The sequence below is a fragment of the Chelon labrosus genome (genome assembly GCF_963514085.1).
Source record: "Chelon labrosus genome assembly, chromosome: 20".
Taxonomy (NCBI): Eukaryota; Metazoa; Chordata; class Actinopteri; order Mugiliformes; family Mugilidae; genus Chelon; species Chelon labrosus.
In genome coordinates, this window is record NC_140353.1 from 18,090,998 (window position 1) to 18,109,397 (window position 18,400).

General features: G+C 42.0%; 1 protein-coding gene across 1 annotated transcript; it reads left to right on the plus strand.

Moving 5' to 3' along the window:
- The first annotated feature begins 4,246 nt into the window (after window positions 1–4,246).
- On the plus strand, window positions 4,247–18,163 carry LOC311505503 (calpain-1 catalytic subunit-like). Its single transcript, XM_084569107.1, has 20 exons — window positions 4,247–7,161; window positions 7,527–7,596; window positions 7,846–7,964; window positions 8,290–8,423; window positions 8,509–8,683; window positions 9,985–10,059; window positions 11,101–11,186; window positions 12,187–12,261; window positions 12,928–13,088; window positions 13,582–13,754; window positions 14,162–14,370; window positions 14,553–14,598; window positions 14,931–14,999; window positions 15,080–15,137; window positions 15,224–15,285; window positions 15,491–15,559; window positions 15,688–15,766; window positions 16,157–16,273; window positions 16,984–17,036; window positions 17,297–18,163. The coding sequence occupies exons 1-20, from the start codon at window positions 6,877–6,879 to the stop codon at window positions 17,321–17,323; spliced, it is 2,142 nt and encodes a 713-aa protein (XP_084425233.1). The 5' UTR covers window positions 4,247–6,876; the 3' UTR covers window positions 17,324–18,163.
- The last annotated feature ends 237 nt before the right edge of the window (window positions 18,164–18,400 follow it).

Below are 18,400 nucleotides of genomic sequence, written 5' to 3' on the forward strand. Positions count from 1 at the left end.
AGCAGGAGTAACTTTCCTCAACTTATCTTCATACTCTTTATCTGGTCCAGGTGTCGATTTGTACCAGAGAGTGATGTGTAAGTCACTTTCTGCCATTTGATCTTGTGGTTTTGGGATTGAGTTTCTTCCTTCAGCCATTAAGGCTGAGGCTGTGTTATGGGGAGGCTTATTAGGCACATCAAGGGTGTAATAGTAATGTGGCTGTCCTGTCCCTTGGAGCACAAAGAAATTTCCTGTTTTTAGTTCAGCCTTTCTCTTCACCACTATCTGTCCCTCGGGAGTAGGTATCAATGCTAATCCTAACAACAACAACCCATCTCTGCCTAAAAAATTAACTGGACACTCTGGAAACATCAAAATAGACAACTGGCATGACTGTCCGGCTGGATCTGGGTCTCTTATCCACACCGGCTCTGTCTCTTCCACCCGAGTCAGTTTTCCACTTGCAGACCGCACCATGACATATTGATTACTGGGCCTAAAGTTAGGTATTTGTTCTCTGCAGGTGGTCCTGCATGCACCAGTGTCACACAAAAAGGTAACAAATTTACCATTTACACATAATGTTACCTCTGGTTTTACTTCATCCATGGAGAGTAAATCTCGAAAGTTAAGTAAGATCTCTCCTGCATCATAATTTGTTTCTTTTTCTGGCTCTGCTTGGAAAACCTGTTCAGGTGATATTTGAGCTAGTCATGCTGATGTTTGTCCATTTTCTGGACATTCTCGAGCAAAATGTCCCTCCTTTCCACAACACCAACATCCTGATCCTAACTGCCTGAAGCTGCCTCTCCTCATTCCTCTCCTCATTCCTCTCCTCCTCCCTAAAATTCCTGTGCCTCCCTGACACTGGCCCTGTCTCATCATCCTCCTTCCTGTGAAACAGCAGCTTTTTGGCTCTCTTTTCCTCAACATTCTCCTGTTCTGCTCTTTCTCTCCCCCTCTTCTCTTTTTATCGCTATCTTCAGCCAATACCCTTCATCTTCATAACCTTCTCGTTTCATTTGTTTTTTTATTATTTTTAGTTTTTTCTTTTATTGCATCTTGTAGTGCTACTATTTTTTGTGTATTTAGCTGGCCTTTAAATCCATAATTTTTGGATTAGTCCAGTCCGGTCAACACCTAGGGTGTTCTAAGAACTGGGTTTTTGTCAGTAGGGTAGCGATTAAAAATACCTTTTGTGGTAACCCTCACTTCAACTCTTTCGAGTGGAGAGTTCTTGCCTTTGCATCCACAATAGGTTCGCTACTTACAGTCCTACTGTTTTGGTATGTGACAAAATACCTAGTGGTATTTTAATCACCACTCACGCTCACAATCACTCACTTTTATCACGTGATTAAGCGTCCCTCCTACAGGGCTTTTTAGGGTCCTGTCTTCACGCTTATTTTATAGCGTACTTCCTACAGAACTCTTTTTTTCTTTTCTTTTTTTTTTTTTTTTTTCTTTTTTTTTTTTAGATTTTTAGAGTTCTGTCTTCACGCTTCCTTTTACCTGCCAGAGTCTAGAATATCCAGGGCTTGTACTGCGTGCAATGACTCCCACACTCCCAGTCATTCACCAGTTTTATTGCTGCGCGCAATGATTCCCAATCATTCGCCAGTTTTTAACAAAGGCCTACTCACCACTGTTGTCTTCCCCTTCGCGGACTCCCGTCAGCCGTTGGATCCCAGCAGGCGGGTCGATCACCAGTCCCGGAAAGGGTCTCAGAAGCTCACTCTACAGAGCCTGCCATGCGCATGGTCTTTCTGGTGTTCCACCTCACCCGCTGGAATCCTCAGGCGTGTTGGGATCCGGCTCGAAGGACCAAGTAAATGTCAGGTTCAACCAGCCTAAGACATACAAAATCTTATACACAAAGTTAATGCCTGGTTCAATTAACCTGAAACATTCAGAACACCACAAAGAAGAAGAGAAAGACAAGAGGGTTAGATTTCTTACTCGCGAGGAGAACAGACAGAGACACGCTGTTACAATCTCATGCCGTTCTGAAGCGTGTTCAGCCGTCTCCTCTCTTTTTATTTCCTTAGGGTGGTCCCTAGTTACAGAAGAAGAGTTGCAGCTCTACAGGAAAGGGGGGACACACAGCTGCAACTTCTCAGTCTATATGTCTAGTATCTTTGTCTGCACACGTTGCTCTATCCTTGACCTCGGAACGGCTCGTTCCGTCTCCATCAGCTCTGTGGTCAGGGCTCAGCTCCTCTCCCGCACATCTGACTCCTTGATGATTCCTCAGCCATTGCACCGTCTTACTTTTGCTTTCCTGAGGAAACAACTCTTATACAAACAAGCTGCTCACACACACATACTAAAATAAGGTCAGTGATAGTATTTAAGTAATAGAGTGAACATGGGATAACATATACGTTTATTCCAACAGGACTTCAAAGTCTTATTCAGGCGCTCAACGAGGCCGTCAGTTTGAGGGTGGTACACACTGGTTCGAATTGACTTGATGTCCAATAATCCGTACAGTTCTCTCAGTGTTCGTGACATAAATGAGGTGCCTTGGTCAGTCAGGATCTCTTTCGGGATCCCAACTCGGGAGATAACCTGAAACAGCGCCTGCGCCACACTCTTTGCAGAGATGGTGCGCAGCGGCACTGCCTCTGGATATCGCGTTGCGTAATCCACAAGAACCAACACAAAGCGATATCCACGTGCGCTCCGGTGAAATGGCCCGATGAGGTCCATCCCAATACGATCAAACGGGACCTCAATCAGTGGTAATGGGCGCAAAGGCGCTCTCGGGATGGCCGGTTGGTTAACCAACTGGCATTCGGGGCAAGACGCACACCAGCGGCGCATGTCTGCCCGAATGCCCGGCCAATAGAATCGGGCCATTACACGGTTCAGTGTCTTCTCACACCCCATATGTCCAGCCATCGGGTTATAATGAGCCGCCTGGAAAACTATTTCCCGGCGGCTTTTCGGTACCAACAACTGGGTAGTTATCTCATCTGTCCGAGTGTCACGGCTCACTCTGTATAGTCTGTCCCTGCGCAATGAAAAGTGTGGATATGTTAATGCTGCGTCAGGGCGCACCATGTGACCATCAATTTTTATCACTTGGTCGAGGGCAAAGCGTAGAGTATCATCACGAGACTGCTCGAGTGGAAAATCTTCCATGGAGTCAAACACGGGAACCTGCGGAGCCTCCTGTGAAGGCACCGCCGGTTCCCCCTCCCCCTCTGCAGTGTCGGATAACCTCGCGTCACCGCTGAGCACAGCGCACATATCCCATGTCCCTATCGGTCGTGAACGCACCCCCGCACATTGTCCCACTAACCTATCAAACCCAGGCCAATCAGTACCCAGAATCAGGGGGTGCGTCAGGCGGGAGCTAACCGCAGCCTTGACACTATGCTTTTTTCCCTTAAACCGAATTTCCACTGGTACTACAGGGTATCTGTGAATATCCCCATGTACACACCTTATATCCACCCATCCTGCCTCTATCAAAGCCCCGGGTCGAATCAGATTCTGGTGAACCACAGACTGCGTGCAGCCTGAGTCCACCATCGCCTGATGTGTACCCCCCTGAATCCTTACCGGAACGCTGTACGTCCCTCCTGGACCGGGGGAGGGTGCTGGAGGGCCGACAACCCGAATCACTTGACCGACCTCCATGAGCGGGCACTCACGACGGAAGTGTCCGGGTTGTCCACATCTCCAGCACTCCTGCCCTGCCGCCTGAGGAACCCTCTGTGGGTCGAGAGCAGCACCTGTAGCGGCTGGAACCTGGGGTGAAAAGGAAGGAGAAGGAGGATTAGTGCGGGGGAGAGGGAAGGGTCGGGCGGGTGTGTGGTGCGTGGAACCCGGCGCGGGCCTTCTGCGGGGTGCCGGGGTGGGACAGGTGGAAGAGGCCGGCCGAGCCTCATGCGCCCGGCCCCGGGAGAGGACGGCCAGGTGGTCCTCGGCCAAGGTGATGGCAGCCGCTAGGTCCGCCGGGCGGTGGCATCGCACCCAGTCCGACGTGGCCGTTGGGAGCCCTTCCAAAAACTGCTCCAAAACGATTTTTTCCAGCAGTCGGCCCTCGCCAGCGGAATCCCCGGGCTGCAGCCACCTGGTCGCCGCGTCCTTCAGCTGCTGGGCGTACACGAATGGTCGGTCGGCGGGTCCCAGCTTGGTCCCCCGGAACCTGCGGCGATGGTCTTCGGCGGAGAAACCCAGGCGGTCGAGGATCGCTCTGCGTACTTCTCCGTACTGTCCTCGGGAGGGGGCAGGCAGGCCGAGCGCCGCAGTTTGCGCGTCCCCTGATAATAGGGGAAGCAGTCGCACAGCCCACTCCACCTCCGGCCAGCCGCATGCCGTCGCCGTCGCCTCAAACATTTCCAGGAACGTTTGAGGGTCATCCTGGGCTGACATCTTGTGGAGCATGAGACCGGCAAGCGAGGGGGGCGGTGACGCTGCCCCTGCCCGAGTCACCATCATCTCCAGCAGCTGGTTCTGTCTCTCTGCCTGGCACTGGAGTGCTGCCAGCTGTTGCCTGCTGAGAACAGCCTGGTCCCGGTTCATTGCAGCCACCTCCGCCAGCATTTGTGCGAGCGTGGTAGGAGGTTGCTGCGGCTCCGTCATCTCTTATCCTGTCTTCCTGCTGAAGTACATTGGGCGCCAAATGTGGCGTACTACGATGCCACTGTGGGTTCTTTCGGCAGGGATTGATAGAGTAATGACGTTTTAGTTCTTTATTGTCTGGTCACAACACAGTTACACGTATAAGTGTTCTTTGCAGGCGCAGTCTCGCCCTGCCAACAGCCACGCGTGTCGTCTTCTGTGTTGTGTCTCATCTCCCGCAGGTCCAGCACGCTACTGTGTTTAAAAGGAGAGAGTGATTAGTCCAACAGGATGCAGGTGTGCCAATCACTCTCACCTGGTGCTGCTCTCATGAACCCTCTCCACACCTCTCTACTGCAGCCGATGCACCACGCCCCCTCCACAAAGATTTTTAGAAATGCATCAGTTTGAGATTCTTGGCCGGTTTGTCAACCAGGGTATACTGCTGGTCATCACAGGACCCTCAAGCTTGTGAACATCCCCTTACGACAGCTTGTCCACAACTGATCTGATGAAGCTTGGAAGTATAATTTGTGACTAACTGTGCCTCTGAGAGGTTGAAGATTTTGAGAGCAGACAATGTTTTATACAAGGTGAATGGACCTAAGTTAGCTTCAGTGCATTCAGCATCCCTATGAATTCACTGTACGCAAACTACCGTATTACATACTTTCAATGAGAAAACCCTATAAACTACTCAGGTGTCTGAGTCACTGTCAATGATTGGCCAAGACATGTAGCTGTCACACTAACAGCACCTGCAGCTTTCAGTATGAATGTGATTGCGTATCTGTGTTGCCATTAATAAACCAAACAGACATTAGCATTAGCAGTGGCAAGGTATACATCTATTTGGATTTGTAAATGTGTTATAACCAAAACACAAACATGAAGGTGACTAACAGCTTGTAAAGATGGTGTCCTCATCATATTTTGTTATGACATTGTCTATAAATGTCCAAAGGTACATGCGCAGACAGTCAGGACATACAGATTGTATCTTACTATTTGATATACTGTATGTGTGTTCTGTTTTTGTTAGATACATTGGACAATCAGTACATTCATTTCAGGTCTTAATTAATATTACTCTTCTATGCGCTTGCATGTGATAGGGCGCTGCAACAGATAAATTTGATGTCTGTTATGTATTTTAAACCCTGTTTTACTTGTACAGTGACCTTGGGTGCTTTGAAAGGCGCCTATAAATAAAATGTATTATTATTATTATTATTATAAAATGTCAACTCGAATGAAGCTCAATAAACAAAGATCACATGCTGGCAGTTGCCTCTGGCATTCGCTGGCATTGTTGCTGATCCACCCAGGCTCAACTCATTCTGGCTGTATGAGGTGAGGTGAGACTAAGACTGGATGTACAGGATTTGTACGTGCAGCTGTGGCTTTACACTACCAGTTTAGCAATTCACATGGATTATAAAAGCACTAGTTTCTTCCTACATAGTCCCTAGTCCACCCAGACTCATCACTTTCTAGCTGTGGGAGGTAAGGCTAAGATTTTACATTCAAGTATAACTTTGAACAGGTAGATTTACACTTTCAGTAGCAGTTTAACTACATGGTTCTGTCAAGTACAACCAGTACATTGAGCTACTTGTTTGAGGAGTGTCACTATGTATTACGGGTTGAATGACAGATTTTCGACTATTCAACTATTATGCTGTGAAAGTCGAGTCGACGACGTCACACATAAAAACACAGTGGAAAGTAATGCTTTGCAACAATGAAATCTATATTCTTGACATGAATACATATTGTAATGTCAGACACAAAAGGAAGCTTTGTTTACTGTTAACTGAAGCTAGAACACGGGCTACTGTCGGCCGTAGCCCATGTCAACACCATAAACACAGTCAGTCTGACACTGATAATATGCAGCTCTCGCTTGGCAAACTCTCAGCTCTGCCATAACTTCCGTCTCTTGCATAGTGCATTAACTGACATCAAGGACAAGAAAAATAGGACAGTGAAATCAACTAATCGACTAGTCGAGTAGTCTGTACAACCCCTATTATGTATTATTAAAATCAATTGTTTGAAAGCATGATATTTGATTTGAGAAATTCATGTGTATAACGTCTCTTGGCACTTTCCAAAGGGCAGAACTGAAGAGAATGTATAATTCCTCTGTTAAATCAGCAGGTTGATAGAGGTGTGTGGGAAACATGGCAGAGCAAAAAAGCCTCAGTTCCACTAAACAGAGAAGCAGTCCGAATGCAAGATGCTTGGATCACAATCATAGGGCATGGTGTTTGTACTTATCACATGCCTTTGTACATACAATAGGTTACTGTGTGTATGTTTTTTAAACCACTCTGTATTCAACAGCTCTTAAACGCTGCAACAATGCCTGCCCCGGGTGTGTGCATGAACATCATCAGTACACGTCACAGGAAAGACGGTTATGGGACTGTCACCAATCCTGAGAAGTTCTTCAACCAAGACTACCATCAGCTGAAACAGAACTGCCTCACCAGACGGTTAAGGTTCATCGATGAGAGGTTTCCACCTGATAGATATTCAATTGGGGAAGAGGCACTGAAGTCTTCTGACCTGGCCCAAGTGGTGTGGCTGAGACCAGCGGTTAGTGTTGCTTTGACTGAAAATTACAAATACGACTAGATGCTTAAACTCATTAACATTGATGCTGAAACAAGAATGCACTGTTAGTTGTCAGGCACAGGTGTCAATTCAATCGTTTTTGGGCAAGGATAATAATAGGATGTCAGGAACATTAGTTAAGTGGTGCACCTACATCTTTAACCACCAATATCACATTCGTAGTGAAACCCAGAGCTGTATTAACAATTTCTTTTAAGAAAGACAAAATGATAACAACACAATGTTTTTGTATAAATAAGTGTTGCATGTGTAGATGTGTAACTATTAGCCAACAAGTTGACTACATCAGAGCAAAAGATTAAATATGTCACTGTTTTCTGTTTCAGAAAATTGTTCCCAATCCGTCTTTTGTCGTTGATGGAGTCTCCAGGTTTGACTTTGGTCAAGGCTCAGTTGGTAAGACACTTTGCTTCATTCACTAACATCTCTTAAACTGTATTTGCATCAGTGTCATGCAAGTTCAGACAAGGAGTAGAAAACATAAAACTCAGAGGAGCATCCTTGCAGGGTTATTGTCATACTGTGTTTTCTGCCTCCTGGCTATGAATTCTTAATTGTTGCTGAACTACAAACCCATTGTAGTGCATTTTACCGTCATGCCTGCATAGTGAGCGAGTAAATAATGACTTTTTTTTTTTTAACCAGGAAACTGCTGGTTTCTTGCATCTATCGGAGCTCTGACCTTCCAGAAGGACATCTTTGGGCAAGTTGTTCCTCTTGAGCAAAAGTTTGATGAGGACTACTGTGGGCTGTTCCACTTCAGGGTAAAAACAGAGACAACTTGAATTTAAAAATGTTCTACGTACATTTCATGGGGAATACACAACAAACAGAGTATTTATGGCAATAGGCAGGTTGTGTTGTTGCCTAAACTAAGATGAGGGGGACAGGGTTGATAGAGATTATATTTAATGATCATGAGAGACAGTATATTAATTGATTAGCTTTAGAGTTTCTGCTAGCTAGATTTTATAACCTTTGGACACAACCAGACTAGCTGTTTCCAGTCTTCATGGTAAGGTAAGCTTACTGGTTGCTTTTATTGCCAGCAGCAATGCATAAACCTTTCCTTCTTTTGCAACATTTTAGTTCTGGAGATTTGGAAGATGGGTAGATGTGGTCATTGATGACAAGCTCCCAACAATCAATGGGAACCTAATCTTTGTCCACTCCAAAGACCCGACTGAGTTTTGGCCTGCCTTGGTGGAGAAAGCTTATGCCAAGTATGGAAATACACTGCATTGTTTGCAAACATTCTTTTTTGACATTGTGATTTTGCAAAAATAACTTTGCACCCACTTGTGTCAGAGTGTGTGGTTCCTACTCGGACATGAATGCCGGAACTCCAGCCGAGGCTTTGGTGGACTTCACTGGCGGGGTCCACATTTGTATCCAGCTATCAGACCCTCCTCCAGACCTGTGGGAAATGATGTGCAGAGCTGACAAAAACAAGTCACTGATGGGTTGTGGTACACCAAATGGCGTAAGCACGATTTTACACCACACAAAACCACAAACTAGTTGTTTTGTAAATGGGGCCGAAACACTGTGGATCGTCTCTTTGTCTAAAGGATCAGTGTACAGCATCATCCTGTCAAAGATTGTGTTGAATATGATAATAGACTTGTGTTGCTGCCACATGACAGTTGTCCAGTCAGAAACTTTAAAACATCATATTGGTATGGTGCCATTTTCAGCAGGTGCCTTGATAACTTCCTCCTTTTTATGTATGGACTGAAACGTCAGAACAGTTTAGGTATATGTAGTATATGTCGTACTTGACTGACCCAAAGCAATAGTGCTCAAAGGCTTCCCAGTTTTGGTTTATTATGTCAGTTATGTAGTCCACATTCTAAATATTAAACATGCTAAAAGAAAGAAACACAAGAGACATTTTGAGCATGTTCGAGCAGTACCTGGGCAGTTGTGCAACAAAATGCAATGCAGTTTTGGATATCAGATATATGACAAGATGACACGTCGATGTGACAATGGTTAGTCGGAATGCCTCTGATGTTATTAATGGCTTTGATCATAATTAAAAATGCCAGAGCATGAAACCACCATTTTTTGTTCCAGGATGAAAAAATGTTGAATTCTTCTATGAAGTTGGAAGTTTAAAATAATTATACTGATAATAAATCACTTACAAAGTGCTTCATAAAACATAAAAATCTGAAATTTAAAAACAGGTACATCAAACTAACTAAAATTAAAAGAATAACAATAAAACACACAGAAATACAGTTAAGACCTTAATTAAAAGTTCAAGTAAAACTCACTTAGAGCTCTCTGATAAAAGTTTGTTGCAAGTAGAGACTGAGTTAGCTGACGTGATTTCCTCAGGCAGATCATTCCACAGCCTTGGGACCCTGACTGTGAACTCCCTGTCACCTTTTGTTTTCAACCGGGCCCCTGAAACAGACAGTAGACCTCAGCCTAAGGATCTCAAAGTAAAACAGTAGTGGATCGACTTGGTTTTGGAAACATCGTCAAGTGGCCATGAAAGGAACTGCACTGGCATAGGCTTTCATTTTGAGCCTTAGAGTTTGCCAAATCCTCGACGGTTATGATCTGTAGGCACTTTATAATCTTTCAAACTGAGCCCTTAGTGGCTGCATATGATCTTGGTTTTTAAAGTTTTAGTGAAAGTGTGTTTCAGCGTAAGCATAGTTGCTGTAGGTATACAACATACATCACTTACATTCTTATGATGTGAGCCAAAATAAATAATTGAAGTGTAATAATCATATAATTATGATTATATGTGTCTATATTTTGTAGGAAACGTCTGAAAATGATGTATTACCAAATGGACTGGTCCAAGCCCATGCCTACACTGTCACAGGAGTGAAAGAGGTAAACAGTTGTTTCAACATATGTTTGAGATGAGTAGATATAATATAACTAGGATTAAGATACCAAACAACTTTATTGCTATGGATCCGGACAGACCTAAACTAACAGAAGAATTCCTAAAAAAAAATGAAGCTTCTATACCATACTGTACAATACTAAAGCGTTAAACTCCATTACTCTCATAACTACTATGTAATCTAATTATTATATCTATAGCAGAGAAACTAACATCTGAAGAAAACATTAAAGGCATTGTAACTGATGGACACATACAGTATATACAATATCTGTATGGTCTTCCGGACAATAGGTATATAAAATGTATAAAAAATATATAGTTATTCATCTAATTTGGGACTGCAATTAAATCCAAGAGCTGGAATGCAAAATCAAGTTATGAAACACAGTGATATAAAATACCACTGTCATCACAAACATGCATACTGGGAAATCTGCATAACTTCAGCTGTATATCCCCAAAGGCTAAAAGCATCCTTCTGTCATTAAGTACAGCAAATGCCCTCAAAAAAGTAAAACTTAAAAAAAAAAAAAAAAAAAAAAAAAATGGACTTCCTTAAATTCACCTGACATGGAAGACTGCATCATAGGCGCAATATAGTTAAATGAACTGGAAAGAGTAAGGGTGAAATAAATTCCTTGAAACATAGGGGCCAGTGGAAAAACATCTGCTGTAATAATGGATGTATGGGTACACTTGTATGTGCATGTATGTATGTGTGGAGAGTATATGCACAGAATTATATGTGTGAGGGTTATGTCTCATTGTGTATGAGTTGTGGGGGGAGGTTAGCAAAGTGGTCTGACTTAGGGTAAGAAATGGTAATTTGTTTGCCTTTTCATTTTGTGTTTTGTTTAAAAGGCATTGTGCCATTTACAGTAATTCTGTTGTCATAGTTATATTTAAGGCAATCAGAAATTTTGAATCAATCTGGTTTGTTTACAGAAGATGATAAAGTAAAGCAGAACATATTAAATTATTTCATAAAGCAGTAACAGTGATGTTTCTCTGGTTATGATCAGATGATGTGCCAAGGGCAGCTGGTAAACCTGGTGCGCTTGTTTAACCCCTGGGGAAAAGTAGAGTGGAATGGAGACTGGAGTGATCGGTGAGCACAACTCTAACACTGTCAGCACCATGACACCTCCGCTGTTATTTTCACATTAAATACATGAAGAGCACACAGAGTGCCTGACCTTAACCAAACCCAACCCTTAACCAACACCCTGTTGTACATGCTTGTGTTTGACACGAGTTAGCATAACGTAATGTTTGTTCTTTAAAGTATGATCGCCTCTAGAGCCAGAGGAGTGTCATAAACTGGTTTTGGCAGTTTTTCAGTTTTGGTGGAGCTTGCAGTGAGCAGTCAGAATGTAATACTATGGAACAATATGCTTACCAGTGCAGTAAGGCTTGACTGGAGCACTGGATCCTACCCATCCAATAACATAACTTTTTTGGTTTGTGACACTATGTGGTTTTCAAATCTCTTGAAGTAGTCGCATCTAGCTGGTCTCAAAGTAATGCTTTATCAAGCATTTAAAGCTCAAGAAATACATCACTGTTGGCTAGAAGTACAGGTACAACATTTAGTAATATATCATATATAATGTAAATTTTTACATGGTGTTTTTTTCTAAATATAAATTTAAATACTCCTAGGTTACATCATTACACAGCTTATGTCAGTTTAGTCAGCCATAAAGAATATGAGCAGGTTAACATTAGCTTGACCAGTTGATACAATCTACTTTATGTCTACTGTTAAGAAAGGAAAGATTTTGCACCCCTTTTCAGAGTTGGTGTTTTTTCTAAATGTTGTCAAACCCACATCAAAAACAAACCACAAACCATCTCTATAATCATCCAAGATGGTTTGTGGTTTGGAAGTGTGTCACGTTGTCTCAGCTTCAAGCAAGCTCTGTCTTGCAAAAAGGCCAACAATCTCCTGTGATCTTGTGACTTATTTTCACTTCAAGCGGAGGGTTTGTTAATCCATTCTGTACATGCAGACATGAGTAGAAAGCATATATATGTTTTATCTAAATTCATTTTAGATAAAACAACATCACCACTCGGCTTCCCTTTCTGACACATTGTTTCTAAAGGTCGCCTCTGTGGCAAGCTGTGAGCACTCATGATCGAGACCAGTGCTTGTTGATGCGCCACAATGGAGAGTTTTGGTAAGCATGTAAAAAGCTACATTTGACAACTTTGACAGATATACAACACTTTTTTAGGCTATGCAAAAACAAAATATACCTGTTACTACTTGGTTACAGCTACAGCTATCCGCTCCTACCCAACTGCATCACTCTCCAATCTGCCTATGATTCAAATATTACAGCAGGAAACTCACCTGCAATAGCTGTCACTATCGGTTTGATTTATATTCATTATCAAATTGTCATTTAACACGCCTCTGCTACACCTTGTATTTTATCACAACTAGATTCTACATGTACGCTTTAGTCAAATGTGTATATCTATGACAGATATATGTTTATCTTATTCCTCCTGCTGCTCTCTTCTCTCTCTTTTTCTATCTCTACCTGGCTGGCCTCGAGCCAGACCAGATGGGTCCCTGTCTTCAGGCAATTTGTATTGCTATCATACAGCTATATATGTTTCAACCTGTATCTACACATAGTTTGTCATGAAAGGTATTTTCCTATTTGGCAGGGACCAATCTTAACAATTGTGCTTTATTTAGACTGAAATTGTTTTACCTCGACTAACTGAATGAAGGCTTTTTTTCTTTTATGGGAGATGATTACATATTTTTCATCTTCACATCGAGGAACGCAGCAGTGTTTCCTGTGTTATCTAAATGAATGTCTGCTTTCAAGGATGACCCTGCGAGACTTCTGTAAGAACTACAAAGATCTTGACATCTGCTGCCTATGTCCTGACTTCCTCGATGAAGGCTCCGCTTGCCACTGGAAGACTTCCCTTTATGAGGGCAGATGGGTTGCAGGCACCACTGCTGGAGGCTGCATGAATAACATTGGTACTTACAAAATCAATGGAATTTTGTAAAACTCTCTCCTCCAACACAGTGTTAGGAAGATTGAAATTGCTCGCTTGATGATTCTACATTTCTAAATTAAATATAATGATTTTTTATTTTTTTTTCTTATTAGTTTCCATAGTTTGGAAAAAGTACACCTAAAGTTTAATATTTCTGTGGTGTCAGAAAGAATGGCTTCAATTGCAACCATAAAAATATCAAAATGTTACTTTAGCGTTTATATTTCCTGTATTTTGGCAAATTGACAGTATTAGAAATATTAATTGTCCTTTTATTATTCAATAAAAGAGACACTTAATCCGTAAATTCAGTTTATTTTGTTTTATTGATTAATACCTTTTAAAAATGATATAAAAAAAATCATATATTACATGATGATCCAATAATGCATGATCATGCATTATCCGTTATAATTGTTTTAATTAATTCATTCAGTATTTTAGTAAAACGCATGGTTGTCTTTGCCTTCCAGGGAGCTTCTGGACTAATCCACAGTATCAGGTCAAGATTGACAAAATGGATGATGAATGTGCTGAGAAACAGGGTGAACAAAGCATGCTGGTGTCCCTCATGCAAAAACCTGACAAGAGGAACAGACGCATGGTTCAAAACCTCCACATTGGGTTCTATGTGTTTGAGGTTAGTGTTACTCTTCATTGTTTCTGTCACACACGGCAGGCTTTTGTTCCACAGTGCATGGTAAATGTGAAATTTACCATTTCTGTAGTCTCAGCTGTTTTATGTATTTGTCTTGAAGTAGCTGCTGGAGTGAACAGTTTTATGGTTCATATAAATAAACCCATTAGTCCTTGCATCAAATGACATTCACTTACAGACTTTCTTTGTTTTCTTGGTCCTATGATTTGACTCGAACTGATTCTTTTCATTGTTCCTGACATGAACTCCCTTTGTTCTAATTTCCTCCAAGATCACTGAAGAGGTAAGTCAAAATGTTCCTCCAATACCAAGACACACTCCACACTGTCCACCTATATTCAAGCCTGAGATGAACTGCAAGGAAACTAACTATCTGTTTATTACTGATATTTCAGGACATGGCACAGACTGGGAAATACCCAGTTTCTTTCTTCTGGAGAAACAAACCAGTCGCCTTTACTAAACTCTTTAAGAATGCACGTGAGGTGATGCAGCTCATGGCCCTGAAGCCTGGTGAATACCTGATAGTGCCGTGCACTTTCAATCCAAATGAGACGGCGTCCTTCCTCCTGACCATACTCTCCAAAGCAGAAACCCACATCCAGTAAGCTACTCACAACCTTTAAATAAGAAGAAAGGCGAATTATTAAGCTACAGTACTCGCTAAAATTAATAAGTCACCTTTAAGTGTTAGTCTTACACTTATTATACTTCTATAAAATTTGACTTTAAAATCAACAGTTGACAACAAGGTAATGTACATCTGATTGTTATCTTTCTTCTCAGTGAGAATTCTTGTGGCCATTTCCACGAACGTGTGGATGAAAAAGAGGTGAGCAAGATTTAGATGCTCTGATTGTCTTAATGACATCAAATGCTGGATGGCAAGAAACTTCCATCAGTTAAATGATAACAAAACTGAGGTAATTATATTTGGCCACCCCAGCTCTGTCGGTAATTTAAACATTTCATTGGGCCCCTGTCTGTGAACCTGCACACAGAAGTTAATCAATTTGTCACTAAATTTACAGATTGACTATTCATGGAACTCTCCTAGGGCTGAAGGGGACTGTTCAGTTTTGCATGATGTCTGTGCTGACCTTACACTGCCACAGTTTTTTAACTCAGATTACACTGTCTGACACACTGTGTTTTACTTCACAGCCTGTACCAGTGGAAGATAGCGAGAATGAGGGAAATGAGAGGACCCTGGTTCGTCAGTTCTCTAACAAGGTAACGCGTATGACCTGTGATCATAACATGCAACATGTGGGCCAAATATAAAGCTTTCCTTGCCCTCATTTCATTCCCAGTACGAAGAAGTGGATGCAGAGAAGCTCCAGAGGCTCCTGAATGATAAAATCCTGGAAGGTTTGGCAGGCCAAACAGCCAAAAGTCTCTTGTAGGTCTAGTATGGTGCTAAGTTAGTTTTTTTTTTTTGTGCCATTTTGATTTAGGAGACTTGAAATCTGGAGGCTTCAGCATCGATGCCTGTCGCAGCATGGTTGCTCTGATGGATGTATCCTCCCATGTGATACCTGAAAAATATGTCCCCTCCCATTTATTTGGTGAATTCCCTAACAATAATACAGCCACATAAAACACATAAGCGCTATTGCACCATGCCAGAACATGTCTGCCATTTACTTCATTTACGAGACACGATTAGATATAAAGGTCAAACTAAGCCATGAGGCAACACGCCTTAACTGTTGATTAAAAAGACATCTGTCACTGGCAAACTGAACTGGGAAGAATTTATCCGTCTGTGGAAGAAGGTTGTCAGATACAAGGTAAGAGGAACAAAGGGACGCTTAAATCTGTCACTTAAAGACAAATACTTCCAAATCAATTATTTATAACTTTGTTTCTTGGATTATCAATGTAGGAAGATTCCCATAACTAACTTCTCTTTACCCAGGGCATATTCTACAGCAGTGATGGCTCACAGACAGGGACCTTGTCACTGAGTGAGCTGAGGAACGCTATCACGGCTTCAGGTAAATGACAAAATGCAAAATCTGGCAGAAATGCCAAACATTTCCAGGCGGGAAAGTTTGTCAGTCTTCCAGGCCAATGATAGATATGATACTTTGCGTTTAAAAGGGTGTGTATAAAACTACAGTACTTCTCAACTAAAGAAGCCAAAAATATAAACAACGATTTTATGTTCGTTGATGACTCATCGCTGGTCATTAACGAACATAAAAACCCCTTTTGTGCTGAGCGGTGGCAGTGGTATACTTCCTCAGGCTTGATATTTAGTGTCAGCACTCACCCAGATAAATATTTAGAAACAGCAAGATTAAGAAAGTTATTCTAATTACAGCTTCGCAGGGTTGCACAGCACTAATACAGTTTTTCCTCCTTTTCTCGTGTATGTGGATCAGGAAAGAGGATCAGTGATGAAATGCTGGAGTTGATGGTTCTGCGCTACGGCGCCTCCTCTGGACACATAACACTGGAGAGCTTCATTAGCCTTGTCCTTCGCTTAGAGTGCATGTTTGGTAAGTAAATCTGGTAAAGTATGCAAACACCTGAGTCAAGGCAGAAGATTCCTCTTGTTTTTCATCTTCATCTCAGATTATTGTGCCTGGCCACCTAGAATATTAAGAGAGATCAATGAGAGACCAGCTCTGTACAGTGGTTTGTAGGTCTGGAGAGCTACACCCGTCCAGGTACACCACATGTGTTCTAGGCATTGACTATATACCTAGGTGGATGCAGTCTTTTTGGCCCCCCAGACACAAGGCTTCATATTGGTTGGCCTTCATTGCGGTACTTTGATGTCCGTTTGGTGTGTCTTCAAGGTACATATCAAAATTTTGACGCTTACAGAAGGAACACTGTCCTGCACTGACATTTTGACAACAGCAAGCTGATCCATTCAGTGTCAGAGAACAGCTGCGCACACCTCTTGAATCAGGTTGTGGGTTGCAAGTTTGTGGTGAAAGGTGGTCTGAACCTCTATCGTATATGTAGTGTATGGATTGTGTTTGTATATTGTGTTTCAAAGAAGAAGAGCAGACACCGTTGGAGTAACTGAGCTTCTGAACTACTTATTGAGCCATGCATTATTTGAGTGTCAGGAAGGTGAAAGTACACTGTACCAATATCCAGTTGGGTCTGCAGTCTCACTGCATTTACATATGATGCAGGACAGGAGGGAGTACACTACAGTTTCTTAAGTAATAAGAATTTGTATCTTTCTCAACAGAAATCTTCAGCCAGTTGTCTGATGGAATGGCTGTGACTCTCAGCGAACGAGAGGTGAGTGAAGATCTTAATGCAACTAGCGCTTTATTTTAGTTTTTAATTATTCTACAGCTGTTAATTTCTAAGAAATTGAAGAAATGCATCTTATCTGCCATTGTATTCTTCTGCTGAAAAAAACATTCCCCCACTGTGTTGGAAGTAGTCCAAGCCGTGCTTACAACAAATTTTTAATTTGTTATGAAGCAGTGACCATGCTTTTAATCTGTCCTACAGATATGAAACACAGCAATAATCTGTCCCTTCTTTACTTGCAGTGGATGTACCTTGTGATGTACACTTAACCCGATGGAGAAGATGAACTGCAGGATTAAGCAGAAAGAAAAACAAATATGAGATTTTTTTTTACCTGGTACAGTCCATATTGGTTACAATGGTTACAGTGGTTGCAATGAAATGTACAGTGGTTGAAAGAGCTCAGTGGCTTGCAGCTTAAGAAAATACATACATCCTGATTGCATGATTCCTTATAAGCTTTTAGCTTTTTATTAGCTTGTCGGTTCAAATAATCTGAAGACATACACAATCCATTTGCAATAATTTTCAAACATTTATTTTGAGCATTTCCGTCACTTCTTGGGGCCCCTGGTGACATTTCTGTTGTCATTTGTGCTATTGGCAATGCGTTTCTGTATTTGCTGGTGTTGTATTTGCGGCGCATGTTTTCTTGCTTAGCGTGCATTTTTTCTATTTGCCCAGGAGCTGCAGTGTGTTGATCTCTCTTGGCCACCCCAGAATTAAGATAATCCTTTCATTCATCCCACTGTTTAGTTACAAAGTAATACAGAGTTGAGATTTGCATGAAAAACTGAAGAGGACTGAGAACACAAAGCTTGTATCATCATGAATCATGTGTGGTCTTGCACAGAGAAAGAGAATTTGGTGTGTGGCCAAAACACTGCACCTTCTGCATGTTACTCTCTTCAACGGTGTCCTACATTCATTTAAAGTGGATTAGTGCTTTGACTTTTCTTTTCTATTCCCTAGCTAGTGCACCAATTAGATTCACATTGAGATATAGCACAGGCTATAGCATAGATTAGCATGGAATTTAGTATAGATGTTCAGTTTGTACTCAAATAAAGGCATTTTTCAACTTCTCGTAGTGAACATCAGAATTTCTTTCATCACTTACAAATTTGCTGAAGATCAAGACGTGGCAAAACATGGAAAACCTGCTTCTCAAAAGTGGCATACAAACACGGCATGGAGACATTTTTGATATGAATGTGAGGATTAAAAGACATACTTAGATAAGAATACGTTTTTACTCTTGATTTTGTTTTTCTTCAATAGATAATATTTAAATAAAATGTTAAAGATACTTATGTATTTCTCCGTCCATTTGACCCTGTGCACCT

Bases quoted from the DNA above. Each gene is read 5' to 3' on its own strand.
- LOC311505503 (XM_084569107.1), top strand. From the start codon at position 6,877: ATGTTTTTTAAACCACTCTGTATTCAACAGCTCTTAAACGCTGCAACA. The intron at 7,965-8,289 runs GTAAAAACAGAG...GCAACATTTTAG, and splicing joins GTGGGCTGTTCCACTTCAGG to TTCTGGAGATTTGGAAGATG. The intron at 13,089-13,581 runs GTACTTACAAAA...TTTGCCTTCCAG, and splicing joins AGGCTGCATGAATAACATTG to GGAGCTTCTGGACTAATCCA.